The sequence below is a fragment of the Pterocles gutturalis genome, unplaced genomic scaffold, assembly GCF_000699245.1.
Source record: "Pterocles gutturalis isolate BGI_N339 unplaced genomic scaffold, ASM69924v1 scaffold40330, whole genome shotgun sequence".
Classification (NCBI taxonomy): domain Eukaryota; kingdom Metazoa; phylum Chordata; class Aves; order Pterocliformes; family Pteroclidae; genus Pterocles; species Pterocles gutturalis.
Genome location: NW_010144759.1, coordinates 1 through 18,858, shown reverse-complemented (window position 1 = coordinate 18,858; position 18,858 = coordinate 1). Strand labels below are relative to the sequence as shown.

At 36.8% G+C, this 18,858-nt stretch overlaps 1 protein-coding gene across 1 annotated transcript in view; it reads right to left on the bottom strand.

The window, feature by feature from the left end:
- PPP2R5C (protein phosphatase 2, regulatory subunit B', gamma) overlaps positions 1-5,620 on the bottom strand; it is a 29,283-nt gene extending 23,663 nt beyond the window's left edge. The window contains exon 1 of the mRNA XM_010085196.1: positions 5,412-5,620. Within this exon, the coding sequence (XP_010083498.1) occupies positions 5,412-5,480 (69 nt within the window). The 5' untranslated portion in view covers positions 5,481-5,620. The remainder of the gene's footprint in view (positions 1-5,411) is intronic.
- Positions 5,621-18,858: the final 13,238 nt, after the last annotated feature.

The window sequence follows — 18,858 nt, the reverse complement described above, 5'->3', positions numbered from 1 at the left end:
AAAACAGACCAATTCCTCAATTCCACTCTAATCCAGAGTATTACATAGGGCAGACGTTGGTAGGAGATAAACTGCTGAGCAAGTAGAAAAACATAATCTATTTAGCTGCCTAAATGCACCCAATAGAGACTTTCTTGTTCTATTCTGTTGCTTACTCATGACCAAACCAGCACCAAGCAGTCTAAACTTATTTTTGTACAGAATTTAAAAAAAAAAATCAATTCAAATTAGTATATGGTCCCAAACCGCCTCCACTACTTTAAAATGATCCTTTGAGACAAATGCCTTGGTCTCTCAGCAGCTTGAACACACTGCAGAAACGATGAGAAGTCTGCCAAAATAAAAACATAGTGATGTGCTGTCCTAACCTTCCATAGCAATTGAGTATATTAGGCTTCATAAAGAAATTCTCTTCAAGTCTATTCCTATTTACAACACTAAAGTAAATTCTGCTTTCAAATACGCAGATCATTTTGTGCTTTATAAAAATACTAAGATATTTTCAAGTGAATTTCAGTAAACATTTGCTCACAGCAAGAATGGTGGCTATGCTAAATGGAGAGTTACATCCTGCACAAAACTGATTTATCAAATCAGCTGCAGCTGGCTACATGGCACTTCAGCACAAGGCAAATATACCATGAGTACTGGTAAGAGTTAACCTATACATTGTTATTGATATTCTATTGCTGCAACAGATCGGATGTGCCTTTTTGCAAGTATTTACAGGAAAATCCGAGAATACATTTCCTAAATCTGGCAAAGTAAGAGACAACAGGGCAGAGAAGCAGATTTTCCATGAAAAATAAAATTCTTTGCAAAAGGCTACGTCACCAGGAGCAGCAGAAACATTTACAGAGCTTTTTCAAGAAAACCAATACTTGGCTCAACAAACATGCCCGTACAGGGCATCTCCAGGACCAGCTAGAAAAAAAACGATCACTCCATCGGAAATTGCCCTGAACTGAATGTCTTATTTGAGGATGCAAAAGAACATTTTATTCACTTCACCAGCTGAAAGGTTGCTATGCTTTCAACAAGTGTATAATACAGCTCAACTGAAGGAAAAAACCCCTAAACCCTGCAAGCTAGAGTTGACTTATACTGTAGCTATTCAGAATGCAAGGTTTCCTTCATAACCCTATTTAAAATCTATTCCTTTATGACACAATTTCAGTCTTTAATATAGAATCATAGAATGGCTTGGGTTGGAAGGGACATTAAAGATCACTGAGTTGCAACCCCCCTGCCATGGGAAGGGACACCTCTCACTAGACTAGGTTCAAATTCTGTCTCAGACAATAATCACATGTGCCATACACACATTTTCATCTTTTTCTCAGGTTTTACTGAGGTTTTTTTCAGTTTGTACTGTTGGTTTGTTTGGGATTTTTTTGTCCCTTTTTTTAAACAGCACCAAAGCTTTCTTGCTGATCATTTGAAGATTACCCAAAAGCTCTGAAAGCTTTCTCAGTTTAAAGATGGTACTTGGCAGAGGAATGCGTTCCACCCATCTTTGGTGGGATTCTGGGAAAAGCAACAGAATGCCATGTTTCCATCTTTACATTCTGACTTCTTAACACCTCCATTCACAGTTTAAAATAATGTTGTGAATTATCTATTAACTGTCAGGGCTAAGGAGCATATGTACTTGCTGTCCTGCCATCTCACATCTGACAGATGGCAGAGCAGACAGTGGGAGGCAGTATCAAACTGCATCAGCTAAATCTGTAAGAATTACATCATATTCCCATGATGGAGAAGTCATCGTGATGCTCTGCTTTTCTTCAGAATATTCCTTCATTTCAGCATCTGAGAAACAGGTCTCATACAGACCAAGACTGACATATCAGAGTAACTACTACTTCAGAGAATTAAAAGTAAAGTTGAAATATGTTCATGTTCCCATTTTAAAAAGCACAGATATCAAGCAACTAACAAGCTCCACACTTTGTTTAAAAAAATACGGTGAAAATTTACAACAATCACTGGTCTTCCGAGAAAAGAAACCCAGGAAGACTAGACTTGAAATCGAAAACTTGCAAAAGTTGTTAAGCAAATGGAAAAATAATCAGCCTTTTCTACATGAGAAAGTCTCAGACTCTTACTATAAAGAAGAAAAACCAAATCACGTAAGGTGTTAGGTAAAATGTTTTATGTTTTTCTATTTTTGAGAACATCAAAAGGTTAAAACCCAAAACCAGACTACTTTGTTCCATAAGCTAACAGAGCTACAAGTAGTACACTTCTGTTCACAGTAACACCTCTTATTCTAGACCAAAGATCAGAGTAAAAAAAAAAAAAAACAAACCCCCCCCCCCACTCTCACAAAATCTTCAAAACAAGAACAAAACCCTCCCCATATGAATAATTGAGTATGTAATGAAAAGTTTCAGAAAAAACGGCTTCAGTTGTTGAAAACACTTATGTTATAAAATTAGATCTGTTCCTACAGATTATCTTTTATAAAAGTAACATTAGCCTGTATGCTTCACAAAAACATTAATTCAACATCCACAAGCACATCATCACCACTAAGGAAATTATTTTGGGAGCTACAGAAATAAGTAAGCCATATTCATACAAGCTTTTGATCTACTGCTTTCTCAGAACACTACAACCCTGGACCTCCATAGCCAGTACTGCTCCAGCCTCCTCTCTCCTCTCTTCAATACCCTCTGGCTGGCTAGCTGGGGAAGTGAATATTCGTATCAGTGTTCACTTTCATAGTCCCTATTAAGACAGATACAATCTAGGTACTGCCCATCCTTCCCTGAGGAGGAAAGAAATACAAAAAGAATTTGAAGAACATGTCAGCTGGCTCTTTGAGGAAAAAAGGGAAGAAACTCTTGCATCCACTCAAGACTAACTTTTAATCCATTTTAGAAATTAATTTGTCTCATATCTTTTGAAAAGGAGACTTATGATTAACATTAAATAATTGAACCAAGCCACTAGATTAATATATAGCTTATCTTACTATAAATAAGCCCAGGACACTTGAAGCAAAAAAAGAAGGGTGACACGGATTGACATGATATGAAGAAGAACCAGATTATAAAGTAGATGCTTCTCTCATCAGAGAAAAAGAACATTCGAATCTACTGAAAAGGAAAAATACTATTTTAGTAGTATTGAACAGGTAACTTCTGAAATTCATTGCCCTAAGTGTTTGGCCTCAAAAATACGTTAACAAAACTAAACAAAAATTAGACAAACACACATATATATACATATATATGCATATATATCTATATATACACATCTATAAATGAGTAACCTCCAAATTGTGACTATTAACAGAATGGCACAATAAAGTCCTAATTCTTATGCCAACTATCAACTCCACAAACTTTCCAAACCAATAACCACTCTCAAATTCAAGTACTTCTTGATTACTCTCATAATTCTACTAGAAACACTATTCATCATTAATATAATTCAATGGCAGTAGCAGCACACAACTTACAAGTGTGTCTCTTAGAAGTCTTAAAGTATGCAAAGACATTAGATCTAGTCTTCCTTAAACTTCACACAATTTACTAAAATCTACCACTAGAACTTAAAAGTACACTTCAATCTACACATACATGCCTAAAAGAAACAGGCTGACAATACTGCTGCAGGAGGTAGCAGCTGTTTCAAAACAGATGACTAAAAGAAAACTGTTCCATAAAAGCAGCTTAAAAAATACTAGTCCAGGTGCCTTCACTGACACTGTCTATTGCAGTGCTGTGTAAGACCCATGCAAGGAAACCCCATACCCTTCAGAATCATGCCCATAAAAAGCATTTTAAATTCACTGAAACAATTGTCAGACAGATGCTGCGTGCTCCCAGCAAGACACTGGTGATTAAGATAGCACCAAATTCTGCATCAAGATTTATTAAACTGATCAAAGTGCAGAATATCACCATTAGTTGCAACTGAAAGTGAAGAAAGTATATATTCTCCTTAGCCAAACGTATTCTGGCCATAACTGTTTGATGGAGGCCGATAATGCAGGCACATACAGCGAAAGTTACGAAATTTCAGGCAGTTAAGACTTCTTACACAGAGCAAACACTAATGTCTGACGTAGATATTCAAGAACTCATCATAAACTCCATTTTACCTAAATGAAGCCTCAAACAAGCTTATTCTCTTCCATAATTCCCCTTTCACCAGTGTCAAGTATTCCAAAACAAGCAATCAATTATCCAAAACCAGAGATATAAATAAGCTACCAAGACATGGGAAAAACCATGATCCCACATCTCCTCATTAACCACCCTCAATGCTTTGTGTCCATGTCTGACATTTAGAGTTGTACATAATCCTCAGACACTCAGAAGTTCTCATGAAATTAACTTCTGTATCAGTAAACACTTATGGTTGATTTAGATAACAAGCAATCTACAGAATAAGCAACATCTTTCATACTATAAACCCTGAGAATCTTTGAAGAAGCTTCAGAGCCTGATTTGTAGGAGGACCTCAAAACTAAAGATTGAGTTCATACTTATGTTAAAGATGCACTGTTTTCTCATCCCCCTGAAAATTCACCCCAGGCTACAAAGTCTCTGGAAAAACAATCAAGTCACACAAGGTCAAGGTTTCTTGGAGGCTCAGCAGTCAGCTATTTCAAAAGCTGCTTTCTGTTCTCAGTGTACTGCAGACAACAGCTACAGACCTCAACCCAACTGCTACTCTGGCAACTGGTGTCTAGTCACCACAATGAGAGCTGAAAGACTGTTGTAGTTTCACAGCCTCCTCCTCAGGAGCGGACTTAAGCACGACAGAAAAATAAACCAGGTCTAGCTGGCTAGAATTTGGATAGTGAGAAGGGAGAACCAACACAGGTCTGAACAGTCCACATAGCTTGTTCCAGCAGAACCCTCATCTGCTATCCTGTGTACTAAATAAGGTCTGGCTCTCATTCTCACCTCTGAATACCAAATAAAATCAATCACCGGTACTGACTAGGATTACATAAAATTAAGTGTCAAACTTGCAAAGGTGATCTTAATTCAATGGTCTAATTTTTTTTTCAAATTTTCAGTTTTGCAATGTACATGTTTTTTTAACAGCTGTATGCATTTAAATTTCTTCCCTACTTCTTAAACACCTATTCAAAAAAAGATTAATGGGGCAAAAGCAGCAACCTTTTTTTTTTTTTTAAATACAAGTTTTCATTTTTACCAACTTAAACGATAATTTATTTCTGCTTCATATACATGTCTTGTTTCTATCTAGAAGAGGAATCAACTCTGGCAATGAGATTTGAAAGCACTGTTATATTACAATTTTGCAGATGTGCAAACATAGTTGATCTTTTTTGAAGTAAGATTTCTTAAGATAAATTGATCTAGCTGAAAAAGCAACTGGGAATTAAAAAAAATAAAAATAGTTCTCACTGTTAAATCACTTACCATATGTACTACTTCAGGGTAAATAGGTTCTGTAATCACATTGCGATTGTGTGTGATATATTCTACCATTTCACTTAAAGCTGCTCGTTTTACTTCCTTCCACTTCAGGTCACTTAGTGGATCAGAAACAAAGTCAAAAAGTACACAACATTGTCGTAACTTCTGGATAAAAAGCTTCTCTTGATCAGCAGGAGGAACATCTGGAAAATAAAAAAACCTGATTATAACTTATACTGCAGTGGACTTTACTCTTCTCCCCATTTTTACTTCCCAAGACACAAGCAGAGCAGTACTTAAGACTACAAGCAAACTTTCTGAATACTCAAACAACTTTCAGGAATATAATGGTACAGAGTATGAACCCCAGTAAAATATACGGTATGTGACAGGATGATTTAACAAAATTGCAAGTGATGCATACTTGCCTTTGCCAGAAATAGATATTACATGGAAAAAATATATACTTGAAAAAATACCTCAAGGAATTCCCCAAACAGCTTGTGTAAGGAATATTATGCCACATTTGCAGAAATACTCTTGTTTTTAGTACTACAGATAAATGGGGGGATCTTCAGTTCCAGCATTAGATTTAAATAGTCAACTTTGTATGAAAACCGATTCCTTGGAAGCTTAAGATACCTGTTCAGCTCTTCTTCCTGTGAGTTAAAGGTGAATGAGATCACTGCAAACAAACTGTTCACACTGGTAACTGTCCTCCCTCTATCCTTGCTTGCTTCTTACCCAGGATGTGGCACCATTCTGCACCCAGGAGGTACTGACAGACCATAGCATCCTGACAAATCACCAATTTTTTTTTTTTTTAAGGTACAGCATAGCTAAAGAACTAAACCATAGTTATATTCTAACAAATGAAGATTTTTCCTGTCTTCACATTAAAATAAATTTTGCCTGGTTTAACAAAATTAGAAACAGAAAAAGTAAATCAGAAAAGACTGATGTTCCTCTTTTAAGTGCCTGAGCATATGTTCAATATTGCATGACACACAAATATTTTTCCATTGTAGGGCTGTAGAGAACTTACTGTTCTCTCTGGGTAACATTTTTAATGCTCTTTCAGATATAAACCCTATATTTTTAGTTTTTTATTGTAACTGTGGCATCACTGGGCATTGATGATTGATCCACCCCCCATCTTCTTCACAGAAGCCCATTCTTCTATGACAACAGTGTAATACATGCTGAATAGAGGACAAAAAGCCAGGCAGGTGACCCAGAGATGTCACACAAAACAGCTGTTTTCTAGTACAGATGAGAACTGAAATAAAGCTAGAAGTTTAAAGTTTTTAGGTCATGTCCTGACAGGAAGAACAGCTGATGCAATTTCTCCCACAAAAAACAATTTGTAGTCAGTAAAACTCACTATGTTATGTAATTTTGAAAGCAGAAAACAAGAGACATGGTTGATAATTTGCAAAAACCACATCCAGAAGATAAAACTCATCTTGGTTGTGTGAGCAGTTTCTTGCTCACATATAAAGGCTCAGCAGAGGTACCAGTTTTGTTCAGCTGACAGCTCCCCATTTCATTAAAAGAAAAAGAGCTCTTTTTTTTCCTTTGAAACTGTCAGATACCCATAGCTACTATGTATATACATATCAGTAAAAAAAGTTCCTCTCATTTTAAATAGGCAGCTAGATTTTTCTTCCATACAGAAATACAAAAAGAGGTTTAAGTCAAAGAACACACAGACCACCATACAGAGGAAAAGGAGCATGTGCAAAAACCAAGGTCACAGGAAAAAAAAGACTAAAAAAAAAAATCACATGCTTCCCTGAGACACAAGCATAAAGCAAAAGTCTGCACACGTAAGGTGACTCCTGCTTGCAAGCAGATGATACGTCATATGAAACGTGTCTGCAAACTGTGCTGGTTTCAGCTGGGACAGAGCTAATTATCTTCACAGTAGCTGGTATGGGGCTGTGTTCTGAACGTGTGCTGGAAACAGTGTCGATAACACAGGGATGTTTTAGTCACTGCTGAGCAGTGCTCACACAGAGTCAAGGCCTTTTCTGCTCCTCACCCCACCAGCGAGTGGGCTGGGGGTGCACAGGAAGCTGGGAGGGGACACAGCTGGGACAGCTGATCCCAACTGACCAAAGGGATGTTCCATACCATGTGGTGTCATGCTCAGTGTATAAAGCTGGGGGAATAAGAAGGAAGGAGGGGATGTTCAGAGCAATGGTGTTTGTCTTCCCAAGCAACCATTACATGTGACGGAGCCCTGCTGTCCTAGAGATGGCTGAACACTTGCCTGCCAGCAGCAAGTGAATTCCTTGTTTTGTTTTGCTTGTTTGTGCAGCTTTTGCTTTACCAATTAAACTGCCTTTACCTCAACTCATGAGTGTTCTTACTCTTCTGATTCTCCCCCTCATTCCACCCGGGGGAGTGAGCGAGCAGCTGTGTGGGGCTTAACTGCCAGCTGGGGTTAAACCACAACACACAGTCCCTTCTGCTGGTCAAAATCAAATATTAGCGCACTTCAAATTTAATGTCCATTGGAAAAGCAAGCAGCATTAAAGCTTTAGCAAAGCTTTGTAATTTGCATTATGTAGCTGTATTTTAACAAGAGAAGTCAAAAATCTCGCAATGTTTTCTCAGACATTTCAGGTGTTAGTACCACGGCAGCATTTTTTCAAAGAATAAGCAGAGTTCAGTATCTTGAGTAAGAGAAATGGCAATTGTCAGACATGAAGGTAGAGGGACTGCAAAGCATGAGGAAAAAAGGACATAATCTGTCAAAACACAGATGTACCAGAATTAGCACTTTTTCCAGAACTAGTGATCAAGTCCTTAAAAAGACAAGAACATAAGACAATCACAGAAAACTAGAAAGGTTAGAAAAACATTTGACAGAATTCCATTTAGAATATTTACCTTATTTTGAACAGGTGAAATTACTACCCTAATCCCAAGAAAGGAGTACTGGTTTACAGACATTAGTTTTTATTGCATGTCTATTATTTGACAGACTCATTACAGTTTTCACTGTTTTTATTGAAATCATGATGACAATAATTAACACTACTTAGAGATTATGCTCTCCCAGTTAATGGTATAAGGGGGTGGTGCAAAGAAGAAGTCTTCCAACTCATGCATGGGAAAGTTTAATTAAAGGTATTACTGCTAGAAGCACTTAAAAATAAACTCGCGGAATACAAGAAAACACCATAGCTATATATAATATGCAATACATTTTATACTATAAGTAGCAACCCTGGGAGTGGGTGTTTGGCTGCAGATAACTCAAAGCAGGCAAGATATTGTATGCATACATTGGACTAGAAAAAACATAAGACATACTACTGTTTATATTGTTTTATTTGGAACCTTATTGATCCTGTAGAAGTTTTTCTTTGCCAAAAGAAATGCTTAAGAAAAACAACCACAGTGATCAAAGCCACAGCAACACTCATGGAAAAACAGAGTGCTTGTATTAGACTCAAGAGACCATAGTATATAAACATTTTAAGTGGCACAGAAGGGAAAAAAACTTCCGCTTTTTATCTCACAATGAAGATAAAGGGATGCGCATGTAAGTGACATGAAGTGTCACAAAAGAATGCAGGCTTACTCCAAAAGAACTGAGCTGTAAGTTTATGGTCCTTCTCTAATTACCATGTATTTATACCTGTAAACATTCCTACAGAGTAGTTCTCAACAACCTTTTTTTTTTTTTAAGCAACGCATATGCTGTCAGAAACGAGACACTGAAGATGAGATGGACTTTCAGCCTGATCTACAGCAAAGCCCATGATTCCCAAACAGCTCCCGATCAATAATTAAAAATATTTTACAGGTACTTAGAGCTTCGATACGGATTACAAGAAAACACCTACTGTCCCAGCCAGCTGTTATCATAGCAAAGCTGTTTTGTTTAAGGTCAGTTACAAGGTGAGCTGAAAATGGGAGGTGGATGCACAAAGGAAATTCCCAATCTCAAGCAGTACTTGTACAGTGGACTGAAGCTTCCAAAGCATGACCCATCAGCTGCCTTTAAGCACCACCAGGACACTCAGTTCAGGCATTCAGGAGAGGGGGGAAATGAGAACCAGCTGTAATTACTGGCTATGTTCACTTCGTTGCTTTCAAGGAACTGAGTTGCTGCCAGGAATACCTTTTGGCTGTTCTTCAGATAACAGAAATCTGTAATTGGAAATTTTCATTTCCCTGCATTTGGAGAAACTGCACTGTTCCTAACTGTTGCTGTTTCACATTCACATTCGGTAATGCACTTGAAGAAGACTGGCACCCAAAATATGAGAACTACTTCCCTATATATTGACAGAAAATGAGGTTTAAAAACAATGCTTAAAATCACACATACGTGGCACATTTCCTACCTAAAATTCAAAAACAAGCTGCATTTTACTTAATTTTCAAGTACTTTAAATTTTTGGACATTCAGTTATTGCAGTGTTTTAATTAAAGCAGTTCTATTTCCAGCAAACAAATCCTGGTTAGCAGTGAACATTCACACTTTATGTTTTCAATAAAGCAGTACCACTGGTACTGCTTCTATGCTGACACAAAGTTTGGATCTAGCCATGACTCCACTTAAGGTATAAAAGTTATTTCACCTATGACAGCTTGTGTATGAAACTAATCTTAATCACGACACAGAAGTGGGGAAGGGGGAGGCAGGACCAAGATGTTGGAATTCAGTTGGCTGAAGCTTTGAGCAGCCTGGTCTAGCGGAAGGTGTCTCTGCCCATGGCAGGGGGGTTGGAACTCAGTGACCTTTGAGGTCCTTTCCAACCCAAACCATTCTATGATTCTATGATTTCAAATTTTCAGTTTCTACAGAAACAAAACTCTTGGCTAAATTTTCATTCAAATGAGCAGCTTTTTATTGGATTATAAAATTTTTAAAGCAATATATTCTTCCATTTAATAAAAAAAATTAAGGACTGTCAGAATCAAATGAGCCATCACCAGACTAATTAAACAGCAACAGTGCAAAAAAAATAAAAAAAATAAAAGGCCACCACCCAAAAAACCCCACAGCCCAAGAGAACCTGAAAGGAATGAGAAGCACGTTTGCCAGTCCTGGAGTGAAGCTCAAAACAGGTGCATCACAACACTAATCCCCTCTGAAAGCTGCAGTCACTGGGGAATCCAGCGCTGAAGGCTATTGCTGGCAGCAGCTATCTCCTAACTACAAGATTACATTGTGGTTTTGAGGACAGAGAAACTAGATAATGATGTTTAACTGTCGAAGATTTAAGATGGGAGATTTTAAGGACCAACTGGTAACGAAGCAGAAAAAAAGCCTGCTGTCATTTTATACTATTTGGCATAATTTTTACATATTAAACAACCTGAGGCACTGAAATAACTTCCAACAACACCTTTTCCAGGTGTACACCATAAGCCTAATGATGATAACAGTAGATCAACAGTGAAGGATCTCTGCATCTGATTACCTAATGATTTTTCAAAAGTGGACCAACACCACCCTGCACCGAAGCTCCTGGTTTACAAAGTTTTATCAGAAGTCAACTATTTTCTTAGAAGCAGTAAGAAATTTTTAAAATCCTTGATAATGTATTTGCAACAATATTTAAGACAAATAAGGACTTTTAGGCTATATTAAAGTGTTTAAAAATGGAAACTGAAGAGTGATAACTATATAAATACTTTAAAGGCAATGTACCATAAAGAGGAAAACAGGAATGCTTATACAGGAAATGACAAGTGAAACAAGCCGAAATAGGCTTGAGCTAATGAAATAAAATTTCCACCTGAAAATTAGGGAGAAAAATGACAGGGATGATAATCAAATAGACAACGGAAGAAAAAACTGTCTTAACAAGGGAAGAGAGAAGCCAAACAGATACCTAACTCTCAGTAGAGCTTTTTGGTATATATACAGTTAATATTACAGCAAAACCCATTTTTAAACACAAAGCACTCCCTAGAAACCTAAGAGAAAAGTCTTCAATTTTCTAGTTGTTATAGTGTACTTGAATCTATTCTCATGGCATAAAACCAAACTTATTATGCAACATCTTCAATTTCATCTGAAAACTTCAAAATTGTTCTTTAAATATGTATAACAATCTCTCTGAAAAAATGAAGCACTACTTCAGTTACATTACAGAATAGAAGTGCATAGTGTAATTCAGAAGAAGATTTAGATTAATTAAATTGAAGAAACCCATGAACCACTGAATAAATGCTGCCACTTCGGACACTTGGTTGAAATAAGTATCAGCTCATCAAGCCTAACCATCCGCTCTAAGCAGAAGTGCTGTTTCCTGAAACACACCCAGACTCCATACGCCAACCCATGACTCTAGTCAGATACCACTCACAAGTCTGAGCAACCTGCCAATTGATGTTACCTGTGACACATCTCCAACAAATATAATTCAGGGAACAATCAACCATCAAAATGTAAAATAACTTGGTTATTTCCTCAGAGTATATCAGGCTGCTTTGTCCTATCCTCACTTCCCCATACATATGCTGAACCCTGGGGGGTTACTGCTTGCTTTCTGTTGGATGTTTCTGACTGACAAAATAGGTGAATTTAATGAGGACATTTAGAATAATTATTAACAGATATCACAAGAATTCACCGAAAAACACTGGTTCGTGTGTTGGCTTAGAAAAAGTTGACGATAGATTGGAAAGCATGAAGGAAAGCCCCCCTTGGCTTTCTATGGTCGATTTTAAGAGTTTCACACCCTAATGCAAACTAAACCAAACACACAGCCCCCATGCAAGAACTCTGGTTAAGCTGTAAGCACAACTGCACGCACTTTGCAGCTTGTCTGAAGCTAACATTTATTTTTATATTAATAAACACTTCCATAATCTTTCCTTGATGACAACACTAGATCAGCTTTCTAAATTCTCCATTCTTTTCAAAATTTGAAACAAGGGGGGGAAAATAGGGTAAATATTTTCAAAAGTCTGTTCACAAGGAGGGCTTTAATAGCGCAGGTAACTCTTATCTGAGACGCAAAGTAATGGCTGATTGACAACTATAATTATCCCAAATCACCCTACAGCATTAAAACTTCCAGTGGTCATTACAAGACATGCAGAACTATCACCAAATACCATCAGGACTTTTTTGTGGCTTTCTTGAGAGCAATTTTTTAATAAATCTTAATAGACAGTAAGTCCCACCCTCTGGGTGGGTTTTTGTTTGTTAGGGTGTGGTGGTGGCGATTTTTTTGTTTATTCCCTGAAAAATCCTACTTTCCAATTCAGTGCATAGTCTTCCTAATTTTTGGCATAAGCAACACTTCCTTAGTCCCATATGCCTGTAAGATTTAGGGCCCTCGTGTGATGTGACAAAGATAAAAGAAATGGTCAAGAATGATAATCTTTTGGGGAGAAGAAAAAAACAATCTTAGAGCTAGGTTAGTAACTTGCTTAGCAGTCAACGTTGGACATGTCAAATGCCAACAACAATTACTTAAAATGCTAACAGCAATTACCAGCAGTTCACTGCTGAGAAATAAAAATCATGTTTCAGCAAGGAAGTTTTGATTCAAATATAGTGGAAGCCAGTTATGCCCATTTCAAAATGTACTAAAATAGTTTTTTTCATTTTATTCATTATTTCAACATATTCATATTTTAAGACTATTAAAGATATAATATACCTGCACATTGTCAGGAATAAAGTGCTTAAGAATTTTCTATTTAGCTCAAAAACCATTCCTGCACAATCCAAGACTATTTTCCTCATATCATATTTGTCTGAAAACATGTACATTTCCTTCAAACAGATGTCTTCAGTCTCACAAAGAACTTCTAATAAGAACAGAAACTGTACTACTAGCAACAGTGTCCAGAACCAAGTATGCTGCTTAGCTGCCAGAAAAGCTAACATTCTGGTAACAATTTGCACTAAATTTCTATCCCTCTCACACAGCAGCAAGAATGGATAATTTCACTACATAATGCATTTAAATTGGAACCTCCGACAAATATAAAAGTTTACAAGGCATAAACAAGTTGCTTGGCTTTATTAGCCACGAATCCAAGACTGACCCACTACTGTTTATGGACTTCTTACTCTCAGTACATTTACCAAAATATTATTTTATTTACCATTTTCTGTTTTAACTGAAGATTCAGATCTGCAACAAAAACAATTTATTTTCATTTCTTTTATTTAAAATAAGCTTTAACATTCTTTATTCCTTAAACTGCATTAACGAGTACCAAGTTTCCCATAAGAGAGAGGCAGAAGAGTTATGCAGTGAAGTACATCCTCAAAATTTTACTTTCGTAAAATGTTTTTTCTGATTCAAATGTCAGCAAGATCTAAATTTCCTACTGGGGCAAGAACACTAAAGTTTTTATAGCATGCAAGTAACTTTAACAGACAGTCCTCCAAAAAACCTATGCATCAATTTTTGGATTTTAAGGTACTTTATAAAGAAGTTTAGATGTAACATGAGCAAAAGATACAAAAATATTCTGGAAATAAGTTGAGAGAAAGATTCTAGAGTTAAGGCTAGTTACAGTTAGCTTGGAAAATATTTTGGAAGAAAAACTTATATTTTACCAAGGGCAGACAACACTTTTCCCTTAAATTATTTATGGGATTACAAGCTTTGAACAATTTTGGTCAAGTCTTCTTTCCAACACGGCCTGAATGAACATAGCACACCTTTGAAACACCACTGACACTGTTATGCTTTCACTTTAAATATAAAAGCAATATGAGAATTCGGTTCTAGAGGCTGTGTGAAGATACACATCTTATAGCTTTAATCCAAAAATGCAAATTAAAAACCTTCTATAAGACTTCTCAAAATAAAAGTGTTTCAAATTAGAGGACTGCTACAAACAACCAGAGAAGTCCCAAATTAATAATTTTTCATTTTGTTTTTACATCTTTTACATTTCAAATATAATTTTTTCTTGATGTAACCTAAAGGAAATATTTACTTCATAAAATTCAGATCACTATCAGTAACAAGAGCAGTTATGGAAATTGAAGCATGACATAAAACTTGCCAATTCTACTATTGATAACAATCCAGAATCTGATCCCACCCTTAATTCCAATTGGCAAATTTCAGCAGAAATGGCATTGCATGCTTTGTATGTGCATGAAGTGGAATTGACTAAAAGAGGTGCGGATGTGGTTATAAAACATCATGCGCTCAGAGCATCCTTTAACTCAGCTTTGTCATCTGAGACACAAGTATGCAGGCAGAAGCCAAGCATCTGCTCTGCTAGCCAACAAGACTGTATTTGCACTGCTACAGGGTGCTTATCTTGGCCATAAAGGTTAGAATGTAAAAGCCACCGTTCACCAGAGGAATATCTTGTCTGCATATGCTGTAAATATTCCTGTATCTGTTAAATATTGCTGGCGCTAACTTAATCTGTGTGGTTTACAATGCCATTTCAGTAGCTAACAGTATTTGATAGCACATGCAGAGAATTAGCTGACTCTACAGAAGTCTAAATTAATAATTAAAAGCTTTGAACCGAAATGGGAATAAAAATTTTCCTCAGAAACAGATGACACTGAATTTTAATCTGAAAATGTATTTCATGGCAACAATCACAAAACAGAAGATGCTTGATGTATGAATAAAAATTGAGGAAAATATGCATTTATGCACATATAATTTTACTTCCTTGAAAGGGCATGCAAATTATACTGTGAGTCAGTAAACGTAACTTAAAAATTCCAGCTGACTACCTTCCTATAATTTCATGGAATTTTCAGCTCAACAAAAAGTCCCCTCCAGAGACATTTTACAGTCATACCCTTAGAGATTTTAAATGCAGCGTGAACACTTAATATTCTCATTGTTTCCAGCAGCACAATTTACACATACACTCCTCATATGGGCAAAAGACATATTCAAAGGTAAAAACAACCCAAAAAACTGAAGTAAGAGGAATTACAGAGCATAAAGTAGAAGCAGTAACAAGCTAAAATGTATCCTCTGATCCAAAGTGAAGGATAAGTGAAGGGTTAATAAGCATGTCACCATGTTAAATGCAGCAGGAGTGATAACTAAGCAACCTCCTTTAAATCTTCTCTTGGACAAGTATTTAAAAACACTCCCCACAAGTTGCTTCAGTATGTACTAGCAAAAAAACCATCAGTCTACGTCTAGCTGTGTGCCGTGGCTATGTCTGGATGTCCTTTGAATTCACAATTCTATAGATAAAAGACGTTCATTACCCTAGGCTCATTAAGAAGAGAATTGCTGCTTGTTCCTGAGGAAGAGGATCTTGTTTCTCTGTTTTGAGGTAATACTTTTTGAAATGAACAGTGGATGGGTTTCAAAGCTAACAATTCAGGGTACAACTGGTTAAGCAGTGGTAAAGAGCAGCAGTGCCTTAGAACTTGGATACTGGCAACTTTTGGCATAATGGATGACTATGAACTCCAGGAGTCAGGCTGAGTACCGATGGAGTCTGGGTGGCTTGGTAGGAAGGTATCAGCCCAAACACGCAGCTGGATCTCACCTTCAGATTACAAAATTATAATTGGCTCGTACGAGAGAAAAGGGCAGAACAAGCATCTTTATCTCCTTTAAGTCTCAGCTGATGCTTATCCATTTGACCCAAAACCAACGACAACTATGACCCAAAAGCAGGACAAACGATGCATGCTGGCCATGGGAAACCCCATTTACTGGATTAGCAGGGATGAAAAAAATTTGAGGTCACTGCACAGGAATATTTCCACAAAAGTGAAAACAAACCTGCAATTTTACAAGTAGCTGTAATTTTTTAATTTGAATTCTCTGAAAGAGAATCAGCACCACTCATCACTGTGATGCAAGCACCCCCGAAGAAAATTAAGATGTCTGCTCTACATATCTTTCTTAGCAGGAACATTTTACTCATTTCTTACAACAAAGAGTTGCTGTACCATAAGTGTTTACTAAATTTAAATGTGTTGAAGGATTAAAGGAAATTAATATTTAAATAAACAGACATGCTCAGACCAGCTAAATTAATCATCCTTAAATATACCTACTTGTGTGGAAAATGCAAGATGCGTATGAAAGTGAAGATTATCACTACACAAAAAACACAGAAGGAATAAAACATTCATTTTCCACTGCAGTATACACAAACAGAAAAAAAAAGTAGCATGAAATACGGCATTCTGAGATTTTTAGGTATGCTTTCACAGTCAGCATAGGCCATTTTCAGACTAGCATAAAACATTAGTACCCCAAAAAAGGCAAACTCAGCACGTGTAAAGGAAATTATGCTTGAAATTTATCAATTTCTTGGCAAGTATCAGAAAGTCAGTAAGTTACAATTATCCCTAGAGTTTTAGACTTTTAATATAGTGTTTTTATAATGCAAGAAGATTACCAGAAACCTGTTGCAAGGATCTGTGGTAGAAATTACATTGTTCAACATTTTCATAAACACCACAGAAGATGCATAGCAAGGTCCCGCAGTTTGTTGATGCTGTATTCATTGTCAGTTTAAAGCTGGTTAAAAAGAGGTACAGAAAAATCTCACGATACTGAGCAATTAACTCAATTAGATCTCTCCAAAAGCTGATAAATGTAAAGAAATGTAGGTGAAATAGCTGACTGTACATGTATGAGTTCTAGCTTATTCAGAAGATACTTTGAGTTACAAATGTTCTGTGAAAAACACATACCTGTCACCTTTTGTTTTTTTTACTGCTGAGCTTCTAACAGAATATTAAGAAATGAACAAAAAATCCTCTTAGTGTGCCAATATTTTTAATACTACATGTGATTCCAGTCACCCATCTTTAACAGTTTGCAAAAACATGGTAAAAATAATTTAAAACACCTTTAAAACAGCACATAAAACAGCACACGAAAATTGCAGTATTTTTAAGTGACAGAAAGGCCAGCCATTTCTTGGTCCCACACGCAACAAAGAATGACAGAATCACAGAATAATTTTTACTAGAAGGGACTGTCTCAATTCTGCTAATCTGATCCCAACACCAAGCCGGGTGAGCCGCACAAACCCAGCTGCTCATGGCATTGTCCAGTCAACTTTTAAGTATCTCCAAGCACAAAGACTTCACAGCCTCTTTTGGAATCTTGTTCCAGTGTTTAACCACTTAAAGGGTGGTAATTTTTTTCTCCTTGCATACAATTGCAGCCTCCTGCATTGCAACTCATATTGGTTACTTCTCACTCAATCACTGTGGACCTCTGAGAAGAGCCTGGCTCTGTCCTCTCTAGCCCCCATCAGTTAGCTGAAGACAAGATCTCCCCTTAGCCTTCCCTTCCTCAGGACAAACCAACCCACTTCTTTCAGCCTCCTTTTCTACATCACGACATTAATGGCTACTGTTCTGCATGCTGAATTTGGGCAGTATTACTTCTGAAGTGTGAGCTTTGGCCTCTGCTTCCCATTTAATTACAAAATTGATTTATTTTTTTTAAGCTCAGAAACAATTCCTGCAAAGCAAGCGCCTTCACGATTTTTAGCAAGTATGGTCAGACAAAAGTATCCTCAGGTCAGTTGTTTTTGAAAGAAAAGAAACATATACTGGGTTCTTTCTAAAATGAAAGCACCAAGCTTTTCTCCTTTAAGAAATAAATTCCATATTTCAGGTTTAAACACAATATGCAGCTCACTTACAAGTCGTTTACACATTGTCAAAAGGGACTTGACATTTCATAGCCAAGTATAAAAATACAAAGTGGAAAAGCACCTTGCAATAGCTAGATAGCACTTGGTTGCTTTAAGAACCTGACAGTAGTTCATAGTGACCAGGTAACCTCTCAGCTCCAGATCAAAGGTGGCCCAAAGTCCTGGAAAACTTCACCAAGTGCTTGATGCTATGTTAGTACTTAACCCAACAGAACAATGATCTTTCACCATGCTTTGACAAGAATGCAGGTTTCTATCCAAATACTCAGATATTCACATCACAAGAAACATTACCACCGACATTTTTAGCCCTGTAGAAAAGCACTATGCTAAAATGGAGTATGAACTACCTCCCATGACCCCTTACTCATGATAAATATGTTCTTTCTGCGTACCCCTTGTATAAAGTTAATATCACTTACATGTTCTTTGAAAAAAGTGAAAGCATCTTTCACAAAATCTAAAGTAACTTAAATAATGACAAAGTCTAATCTGTCAAAAAAAACCTGCTGATCTGGAAGCCAGAGAAGGACGGACAATGAGATACTTAAAACAGGTTAGGCCTATTCATCAGTTTGAGTTAACACACTATCAAGGTGTTCTCTCCCTCCTTCCCACACAACTTTCAGTATGTCTTGCAAAAGATCTTGAAAACAATTTTTGAAAAGCATGAACAGACATTACCAGTCCCAGCCAATGAGAAACTAAGCCACTAAAGTTACTTCTATATTCTGGAACAGACATTACCAGTCCCAGCCAATGAGCAACTAAGCCACTAATGTTACTTCTATATTCTTCTAATTCTGCCATTGCAGATCAGAGCAGT